Genomic DNA, 11243 nt, shown 5'->3' on the forward strand with positions numbered 1-11243 from the left:
TGGTTACTGTAGCTATAAATAGTGGGGGACCCCGGTTGGTTTGTCACTTCTGCGGTTTGTCTACTGAGTTCGCGTCCAACCTTTCAGCTCGCGTCCAAGTCTTTTCCAGCTCGCGTCAAGGCTGGTTATACAGTCTTCACGGTTCTTTGGCTTGCTCTTCAAACTTTTCGGTGAGTACTTTCCTGAATCCATCTTTTCTCCAATGTCTAGCTTTGATAGCTCAGACGATTCTTCGAGTAGGGCCGACGTAGGTTCCACCAACCGAGTCGTGTCCCCATACTGCCTTAGTGATCCTGAGGTGGAGCTTGAGGACTATGAACCAGTAGGCCGAGTTGTTTCGGGCAGTTTGGCGTCTACCTCCCGCCGAGGTCGGATGCTAGACAGGTTTGGTCCTTCGACCATGACGCCTGAGGGGCTTCAATCCATACTCCTGTCTTACAATCTTTCTGGGGGGTACACATATTTTATTCCTTCAGGTAGCTTTCCTTGGGAACACGGTTCAGACGAGATCGTGATTTTTCGAGAGCAGCTCGCTGCAGGGTTGCGACCTCCTTTCCATCCCCTTCTCGTCGAAGTCATAAACCACTTCGGTGTCACCATTGGCCAGTTTCATCCGAACTCTATTCGGAACTTGGTGGGGACAGTTTCCCTTTTTTGTGAGCAGAACTTCCCCTTAGACTTAGAGATATTCTCCTCTATCTTGATGCTCAAAAGACAGGCGGGTTCTCTTCTTGGGGGGAGACGGGCGTATTACCTTTCTCCTCGCCAGGGTTTTAAGCTTCTGCACGATCTTCCTAATAAAGTCCCGGCTTGGAAGCGGGACTACTTCGGCGTGCGAAGTGCACAAGGATGGCCCTTTCAGACCAGGTGGGGTGAGGCCGCTCCTGACTTGGGCGTAACTCTCGATAAAGAGACGGTGAAGGGTCTCCGGCAATGGGCACGGCAAGGCTTAAAGTGCCACCACTACTTAACGGAGGCCAAGCTTATTGCAACCGACCTGAGTTCGGGTAGGTTTCTAGCTATGCGGTTTTTTGCTTGCTTTGTTATTCCATTTTTTCTGATGAACTCGTTTCTGCAGGTGTGATGGACGCGGAGAGAACTCGTGGGGGGCGTTTGTTTCAAGGTATGAAGAGGAGGAAGCGGGTTGCCAAGCGAACTCGTACCGAGCTGCCCCTGGATGAGGAGCCCCAAGTTCCAGACCATACACCGGAGGATCTGCCCAAGGAGCCCGAAGTGACTCCACCAGTGCACAAAACTATCGGGGCGCCTTACGCTGAGACCACTCATACGGGCGCTCCTGCGTACTCAAGTGCTCCTGCTCACTCCGGGTCTGCTCATACGCGGGCTGGGCCCTCAGGCTCGGGAGCTCAAGGGGAGTTTAGGAGCATGTTGACGCCGAACTACGCTCTTCAGAAGAGTAGGGACACTACTTTTCCTGAGGAGGTCGCGGCGTGGACCGATCTTCCCTTGAATCAGGTTGCTTGCCGCGCCGTAACACATGCCATGGTGGTAAGTTAGATTCTGTATTCCTTTTTTATTCTATTGCTTCTGGTGTCATTTGCTCACTTGTTTATTTTGGTAGATGAATTCTTCAATTCATGCCTTGGCGGCCCAAGTGGAGAGGAGCTCGCGACAGGCGCGAGCTGCTGAGGCTGCCGCTCATGCTGCTGAAGAAGCTTTCCGTGCTACAGAGGCAAATACCCGGGCTGCTGAGGCGGCTGCTTACGCTGCTGAAGAGGCTGCTCGCGTCGCGATGGCCAGGCAGGCGAGGTCTCAGCGCGAAGTGCTGAGCGAGGCGGTCTTGAGCTCGGAGGTATCTATAGGGCAAGTCAGTTCGGCGAAGTGTATCCCGAGCTGTTACAAGGTGGGTCAGTTCGGCGAAGTGTATCCCGAGCTGTTACAAGGTGGCAGTTCGGCGAAGTGTATCCCGAGCTGTTACAAGGTGGGTCAGTTCGGCGAAGTGTATCACGAGCTGTTACAAGGTGGGTCAGTTCGGCGAAGTGTATCACGAGCTGTTACAAGGTGGGTCAGTTCGGCGAAGTGTATCCTGAGCTGTTACAAGGTGGCAGTTCGGTGAAGTGTATCCCGAGCTGTTACAAGGTGGGTCAGTTCGGCGAAGTGTATCCCGAGCTGTTACAAGGTGGGTCAGTTCGGCGAAGTGTATCCCGAGCTGTTACAAGGTGGGTCAGTTCGGCGAAGTGTATCCCGAGCTATTACAAGGTGGCAGTTCGGCGAAGTGTATCCCGAGCTGTTACAAGGTGGGTCAGTTCGGCGAAGTGTATCCCGAGCTATTACAAGGTGGCAGTTCGGCAAAGTGTATTCCGAGCTGTTACAAGGTGGGTCAGTTCGGCGAAGTGTATCCCGAGCTGTTACAAGGTGGGTCAGTTCGGCGAAGTGTATCCCGAGCCGTTACAAGGTGAGTCAGTTCGGGCCCCCGGTAGGGAGTTCAGTCCGCTCGTATCCCCTTGTTCCCGCCTAGGCTTGGCCCCTTTTGCCGAGTTGTTATTTCTGCCACATGTCACATAATAGAGAGGTCGGGCCAAATCTTCCTTCATCAATAGTGTTTGATGCCAAGCGACTCATTGGTCGGCGGTTTTCTAATCCGTCTGTACGGAGTGGCATCAAGCTCTGGCCCTTCAAGGTTATTCCTGGCCCCGGTTACAAGCCCATGATTGTTGTTCAATTCAAGGGCGAAGAGAAACATTTCGCCCCTGAGGAGATTTCGTCCATGGCCTCGACCAAGATGAGGGAGACTGGGAGGCATATTTGGGTTAGACAGTCAAGAATGTTGTCATCATTGTGCCGGCCTATTTCAACGATTCGTAGAGGCAGGCGACGAAGGATGCCGAAGCCATTGCTTATGGTTTGAATAAGAAGGCTTTGAGGTCTGATGAAAATAACGTTTTCATGTTTGATTCGGGGGTGAGGACTTCGACATCCGGCCTATTTCTACCGCATTAGAGAGCTATGCGTATAGCATGAAGAATACGATCAGGGATGAGAAGTTTACTGGGAAATTGAACCCTACAGATAAGCAGAAGATGGAGAAGGCAATTGATGAGACGATGGACTGGCTTGAGAAGAATCAGTTGGTGGAGGTGACATGCCTGGAGGTATGGGTGGTCGTGCCAAGTTGCCTACATGCCGGATGGAGGGTATGATTATGACCAAAGCAATGGCGGGACTGTCGGACTGGTATAGGACTGCTGGACTGCAGGACTGGTACAGGAGCTGGGCCGGTTATAATGGCAAATGTCCGTTATAATGAGGTTAGTTCAAAAGTGTCGACGTGCGCGTTTCTCATTAGAGGGTTCACATGCTCCATAAACCTAAGGGTCCACTGAATCCGGACTCTTGTTTGGCAAGAGTGCAATTTTGTATGCAAAATAAAATAAAATTATTTATTTTTACGCTTTTGCATTCAAAATAGAGCAAAGTTTGCCTCAATTTTTGGAGTAATCTTTTGCATTCAAAGTTAATCAGGTAGATTCTAGTTTAAATTGTATAATCAAACACAAAACAAAATTTATCTGTCCAAAACCAAACCAAATTTGCACTTATATGGATATATAAGCCTTTTGCATTCTTAGCAAGCAGTAGGATACATTGCCATAATTTCTAATGATTTAAAAACCGATCCGAAGCCACCGGGTCAGCAGTTTAAAAAAAGTAAAACGTAAAAAAATAGTTAGAATAAAAAACGGCCAAAACTGTTGCCTGAATGGGTTGACAATTCACAAATTAAAAACTACTGATTGCTTGAACGGTTTTTAGGCCAAACAGACTGATCGCCCGGGTCAATGATAGTTCAAAAACCATGTTAACTTGAACCTTCACAACTAGCCCGGGTCAAAGACAAGTTGATTCATTATACAAAATATTACTGAAATTGCACCAGACGCACACATGCGAAGAGCAACTGTATATCACCTAACAACTAATAATAAACTTCACACAAAGAGAATGAGACGCCTCTACTCCTTAGAGAAGTGGTCTCCCATTACGATCTAATTATAAATTAACCTCATTTGTTTCATCAATCAAGTTTGATCCCGAGCTCGCAATGAGAAAATGGGGAAGCAGAAAGAATGTGCACGGTCAAGTATTATAAGTAAAGGTAGGATGACCCATCTCCGTTACCTAGCTAGGAATCCCAGCTGATGACCGTCGGCCCCCAGAACCAGAGAGAGAGAGAGAGAGAGAGAGAGAGAGCGCAACTGAGAAAGCATGGAGAGAGCAACAAGTATTCGAACAACGATGTTAATCCTGCTTTTGCTGGTGCTAGCAACCAAAACCATGTCTGTGCCGGCCCCCCGCCCACTCTGCATGTCCCAGTTCGCCCTGGCAAACCATGCCTGTGCATTCGTGCCTCTCGAGCATCATCTTGCTGCAGAGATGAATGGGACTCATCATCAGGAAAATCAACAGCAAATGGTTAATGAGCATGAACACGAGCACCGGCACGACCACGACCACGACCACGAGCATGAGCACGAGCACCGGCACGACCACGATCACGACCACGAGCACCGGCACGACCACGACCACGACCACGAGCATGAGCACGAGCACCGGCACGATCACGACCACGACCGCGATCATGAGCATCATCGCCATCAGGCCCATCGCCACAGGCACCACCACCATCACGGGGCAAACGCCGAGTGCTGCAGATGGGTGAGGGAGCTGGATTCGACGTGTGTGTGTCAGTTGATGGTTCAGCTGCCTTTGTTCCTGAGGAGGTCGCCGCACACCTATACGGTAAGGGTGGAAGACTCGTGTCAAGTGAAGTTTGAGTGCCCTGGGAGAGCGTGACAGTGCTGTTGCTTAATAAATTCTTGTTTAAGCTTAGATTAATTGGGACATTAACTATTAGTAAGGTTGGTGATACTATTAGCACTACTACTACAGATATATATGGTTAAATGTACTTGTGATTTTGTGAGACTGGGCGATAAGGGCTGTAAAATGTTTAAGTCTATGCATGGTTTCAGCTTCAGTGATTGTGGAAGTCTTTAGTCAATTAACTGTCTAAGGGTCTGTTTGGTTCATAGAAATAGGGGTTTGGAATCGGAATATTTTAATTGTTTGGTTGAGCGAAATTGAAATCCCATTTTCATTCCTATTGGAATGCCATTCCACCATTTGAGGGAATGGCCATTCCCTAGCTCATCCTTTGGGAATGAAATCCTACTCCAGCTTATTCCAATTCTGAATTAGATTACTATATGAACCAAATAAACTATGGCAACATACCATTTTGATTCCAAAAGGATTTTTGTTCCAATTCCAATTCTGATTTAGACTATAAACAAAATGAGCCCTAATTCAATAACTTATTGGAGTAGTAAAACCCAATTCCACACACTTTTGGTTATTAGTTAGGAAAATAAATTTTGGGCCCATTTGGTTCATGGGAATAAGGGTCTAGAATTGGGATTGGAATGGGTCATTTCAATTCCAACTGTTTGGTTGGGCAAAATCAGAGTCCCATTCCCATTCCTACTTGAATGGCATTCCTCATTTGAGGGAATGGCCATTCCTCACCTCTTCCTTGGGAATAAAATCCTATTTCAGTTTATTACAATTCTGATTCCAATTCTTATCTGAATCAAACAGACTATTGAAATAGACTATTTCAATTCTGATTCCAAGGATTTTGGTTTCAATTTCGATTCCAATTCTGATTATAAACCAAACGGGCCATTACTTATTGGGCTGTCTCAAGAGAACCTAACTCAATTCAAAAATAGGAATTAATTCTTCTCTCAGTTACTCTTCTTGCATTGCATGTGCCAATCGTTATTTGAGGTTCAAAGAATCCAAAAAATCTCCTAAGAAAAGGCTATTTAAAAAATGCATGCATTGTGATACACTTTGAAAACATATGTATATGGTGAAAAAATTAATATATGCATCAATATGTTATATATCAAACTCACATAAATCTTAAAAATCATCTAACACTAACTTTAAGTCTCAAATGGATATAAGTACGGTATGAAAAATAATAAATAAGGTACTACACGATAATTTAATCAAAAGATCTATAAATTGTTAAAAATCAAGAAAAAATAAATCTTAATCCCAAAATTATATATGTATGTATAGAGGTAGCTGTATCATGGGATTATGTGTTATGTGGTACAGTGGACTTCTATGCTTTAAGAAACAAGGATATATCTATGGTTGCTGAAGCCTTCAAGAACTTATCACAAATTTTCAGACCTGTGAGTAGCATATCCAAGCACGGTGTTAAGACATCCAGATTGGAAAATGGGCCTTGATATGCATCTATAAACTAATTTTGAGGCAACTCATGCTTTTCATTATCATTTTGATTACTTTGATCCATGAAAAACCTTTTGTGATGCAATTGTTTCGTTGAAATTCTATTTCCATTTCTGTTGAAATGACATTTTTTTATTTGAGGGAATGGTCATTTCCTATCTTAAAGAATAAAACCTATTCAAGGATCTCACTTAACAGTTTAAGCTTTTAAGTTGAATGGTTCATTGAGATAGTATCAGAGCCACTTTGACCAAATAATCTAGTATTTGATTCTCACCACCCCCACTATAATTAATTAAATTTCAATGCAAGATATAATTGGCCTATTCCGATTCCAATTCTGACTGTGAAGAAACGGACCCTAAGTATTCTTTGGATTTGGTTTACGGTGTCGTTTTGATACTGAAAAACTTTCAGTATCATTTTGATTTCTTTGGTCCATGAAAGACTTTCTGTGATGCAGAAGTGTTTTTTTTTTTCATTCTCAAGCTTTCAATTAAGTATTCCTTGGTTTTGCTTTATGGATCCTATACTTACAGTATGTTTTGATTACTTTCGTCATTGAAAAACTTTCTGTGATGCAAAAGTTTTTTTTCCCAAGCTTTCAATGAAGCATTATTCCCTGGTTCTGGTTTATGAGTCCTATACTTTCATTATCGTTTTGATACTGAAAAACTTTACTTTGGTCCATGAAAAGCTTTCCGTCATGCAAAAGTTTTCTTTTCTTTTTTTTTTCTCAAGCCTCTCAATTAAGGTCAAGTTTGGGAGTGTTCAAAAATAAGTACTTATTCGAATAAATACTTATTGAAGAAGTCTAAAATTCTGACTTATTTTTAAATGATTATTCAATAAACACTTATTTCCTTTTTAGCCTATCTTAATCCACCACGTCACTTTGAAAATACCTATACTTCCCCTATTTGAAATAAGTGCTTTTTCACCAAATGCTCATGCTTATTAGAACAAACACTTATTTTTCAAATAAGCACTCTCAAACTTTGCCTAAGTATTCCTTGGTTCTGATTTATGGGTCCTATTAGATTCATATCCTATGTTTCAAACTCTTTGCTTTTAGTACATAGATCCTTTGTTTAATTAATACTAGTGGGGACCCGTGCGATGCACGAAAAATTTTGAAAGATTTAATTATTTCATTTACTTTTAATTAATATTAAATTAATAATAAAAATGTGTTGTTAATTAACTAAAAGTATTCAAAGTTATTGTTAATATCTAAAATTTTAATAATTATATTTTTCATTTAATGTTGTTTTACGGAAAATAATTATTGTTAACTTAAATGAATAAATATTTTTAATAAATTTAGTTCTATTAATAATTTGTAGTAATTTTAGTAATTCTTATTAGTTTTATTATTTTTGGAAAAGTACGAATAAACTCACTACAGAATTCTGATTTCCATTTTAGATCTACAACATTTCAAAATGCCAATTACCCCCTCCCTATGCACCAATGCCTACCTGTGAATTGGCATCCATACCGAGTTGGCATCTACCCCAACTATACGTTGGGTTGAACATCATTCTCCCTATTATTTTTTAATAAAATTTTGATTAACTTTAAATAAATAAAAATAATTACAAAAGCTAATGTTTTTATTAATTTTGTTAATAATTAACAATTATATAGGAATGACAACGGGGTGGGTTCAAGACGGGCCGCCCCATCCCTATCCTTGCCCCATAGCACTCTACCGCATCCCCTGCCTCCATCCCCAGTGTCATGTGGGTTTAGGGCAAGGCAACCACTCCTTAGTGTCAGGTGAGTTCAGGGGCAAGGCACCCCACTCCACATCAAGGTTGAGAAATCCTCGAACTTCCTTGCCTTGTCCCCAGTATTGGGCGATTTCAAGTAAAGGTGTAAATCGGGTCGTGTTGGGCCAGCATGACATAACCCACATGTGGCCCACAAAAAGTGTGGGTCATGCCTCCCTCCCTTGGGATAATTTAGGGGGTTGGTTCAACATGGTCCACGACCCGAGCCATGCCATGGGCCAAGCTGTGAGAGGTCCATTTTTTTTAAATGAAAAAGATGTTTAAATTTTTATTTCACATGATTTTTGATGGGTCAGGTGGCTCGATAGCCCGACTTGGCCTGACCCGTTATTTTTCAAGCTTGACAAAATTTCATGCCCATGGGCTCGAGTTCGGTCTTTTCTCAAATTAGCCTGGCCTAAGCCCAAGCCTGATCCTGACCAGATACTATTACATATATAAAAAAGTACTTATATATAATAAATACAATATATATATATATATATATATATATGCTTCTTAAATTATTAATAAATATCAATTTACTATTTGGAAATAAAAATTAGTTTATTAATTTATTAAATTATTACTAAATTAATGTATTATTAGTTTATAAAAGTATACTGAAAATAAGACATTTTGTCTACAGATTGGGCTTCAAGCTCGGGCTCCAACTTCATGATTTATATAAGGGCTAGGCTCGAACTCAAGATCTAGGCCCGATGGTCGGGCCGGGCTTGGGCTCGGGGTTGCATGTTTTCTACTGATTAAGAGGCCCGTGTTAATTATAAAACAATGATTTTTAACAAATTAAAATTTTTATTTAATTCTAGTCTAGTATAAATGAATATATAACATTTATATATATATATATATTAATATAAAATTTGTTATTTAAATATTATATAATAATATTTACCATATATGCATATAACTTCCAAGTTGAGCTTATTAGGGGTTGTTTAGCTTGTGCCCTATCCACTAAAACCATCATTGGACCCCAAAAATTTAATACCCAATTAGACTTTGAACCTAAATATCCCTGATATGTGTGGGCATGATGCATATCTTTGATAATGATTTGTTACTTTTTATTAATTATTAAAATATTGTTATCTATTAAAATATTTTAATTACTAAATTATTGTATTTATTTAAAATACAATAACTTCTGAAAATTCTCATATTTTCAGAAATATTGTTAATTTCTTGGCTAAAACTAATTAAATGTATTTTTCTAATAATTAAATATAACTTTTTGGTAAATAAATGTAATTTTAAACTATTTAAAAATAATTATTGTTAATTATATAACTATTAATAATTAAAATGCATTATTTTTTTATTATTTTTTATTTTTTTTTTGTAATAAAATACAATTAACTTAATTTTTTATTTCTTTTTAGTGTTTTAATTAAGCTTTAAGTTTTTCAGAATTTTTGAAATTTTAATTAATCCTTGGTTTTTTTCATTATTATTTAGTAATTTTTGCATATAAGTATTTTTTCAATAATTTTCAGTATTTTCATCATTTATTTTTGCGTATTAGTCACTACAAAATTAATTTGCATTTGCTTTCAGTAAAAATAAATTAAATAACTAAATAAATACCATAGTTAATAAAAATACAACTAATTCTCAATATTTTCAATAATTTCGGATTTTCAGTAAATGCCTTATTATTATAAAATATTATTAATTTTCAATATTTTTTAATTATTTTTAGTATTTTAATTATATTTAGGTTTTTCAATTTATTTTGGATTTTTTATTAGCATTTATTAAGGTCACAAATCATAAGTTATCTAATAGTATTATTAAAGCTATTAATTAATATTTTTTATAGTTAAATTTCTTATTTTTATAAGTGTTTGTTAAGCTAGATTTTTAAATGGAATTGAAACACATTTTTTATATTTACTAAGTATTGTTAATATTTATTTTTATTGAAAGTTTAGTGGATTTTTAAATTAATAATTTTTTGATTGCTTAACCTTAACCTATTTATATTATTTGATTTATATCATGATTGTAAAAATCGTATTGGATTGGAGAAAATGAACTTCAACATAATTTCATTATTAATTTTGTAAAAATATTAAATTATTATAAATTTGAATATTATGTTTTTTATTGCATAATTTCTTTATTATAACTATTTAAAAAATAGTTATATTAAATATTTCGTTATTTAAATCTTTTAGTTATTTAAATATTTAAGTAATATATAAAATAAATAAAAATACACATTATTTGAACTTATGATATTTAGTTATTTTAATATTGAAATAATATTAGATTTTTTTAACGTTAAATTCTACTATTTGAATAACATTTAATTAATCTAGAAAATCATAATTTATATTGTTAGTACATAATTTCAAGAAGATTTTGTAAACATATAAGGTTATTGATAATATAAATATTATTAAATTAATTAGAATTGTTTTTTGTGTTTTTAATAATTATTTTAAAGTTTATACTATTATTACATAATTTCATTATTAATTTTGTAGAAATATTAAGTTATTATTAATTTGAGTATTATGTTATGATTATTTTATTTTATTTTATAGCTTTGTTAGTTTAATTATTTAAAATATAATTATGTTAAATATTTAGTTATTTAAATAATTAAATAATATCTAAAATATTTAAGAAATACTCATAATTTGAATTTAAGATATTTATTTATTAAAATATTAAAATATTAAAATATTTTATATATAATTATTTATCTATTTTTAGTATTTTGTTATTTAATATATTTAGTTATTTAAATATTGAAATAATTATTTTAAAGTTATTTGAATAACATTTAATTTGAATAATCTAGAAAATCATAATTTATATCGTTAGTACATAATTTCGTGATGAATTTTGTGGAAATATAAAACTATTAATAATATGAATATTATTAAATCTATTATAATTATTTTTGTGTTTTTAATAATTGTTTTAAAGTTATTGTATAACTTGTTTAATTATTTAAGTAATTTTTGAAAATTTAATTTAAACTTTCTTTAGATAGATATAGATAAAAAGTATTAAAGAGGATAAGTAAAAGTTAGACATAATTTGGAGAGAAATTCTCTAGTAAATTAGAGATAAGTTAGAAGATAAATAGGAATTGGAGATGATATAGGATAAAGTGAGAGAGGTAATTTAGGATAAAAT

At 36.7% G+C, this 11243-nt stretch overlaps 1 protein-coding gene across 1 annotated transcript; it reads left to right on the top strand.

The window, feature by feature from the left end:
- The first annotated feature begins 3985 nt into the window (after positions 1-3985).
- On the top strand, positions 3986-4936 carry LOC148861785 (Tetratricopeptide repeat (TPR)-like superfamily protein). Its single transcript, XM_088982262.1, has one exon. The coding sequence runs from the start codon at positions 4228-4230 to the stop codon at positions 4813-4815; it is 588 nt and encodes a 195-aa protein (XP_088838388.1). The 5' UTR covers positions 3986-4227; the 3' UTR covers positions 4816-4936.
- Positions 4937-11243: the final 6307 nt, after the last annotated feature.

This window comes from Nelumbo lutea, chromosome 4 (assembly GCF_056320005.1).
Source record: "Nelumbo lutea isolate HS-2025 chromosome 4, American lotus-T2T, whole genome shotgun sequence".
In the NCBI taxonomy this organism is placed as follows: domain Eukaryota; kingdom Viridiplantae; phylum Streptophyta; class Magnoliopsida; order Proteales; family Nelumbonaceae; genus Nelumbo; species Nelumbo lutea.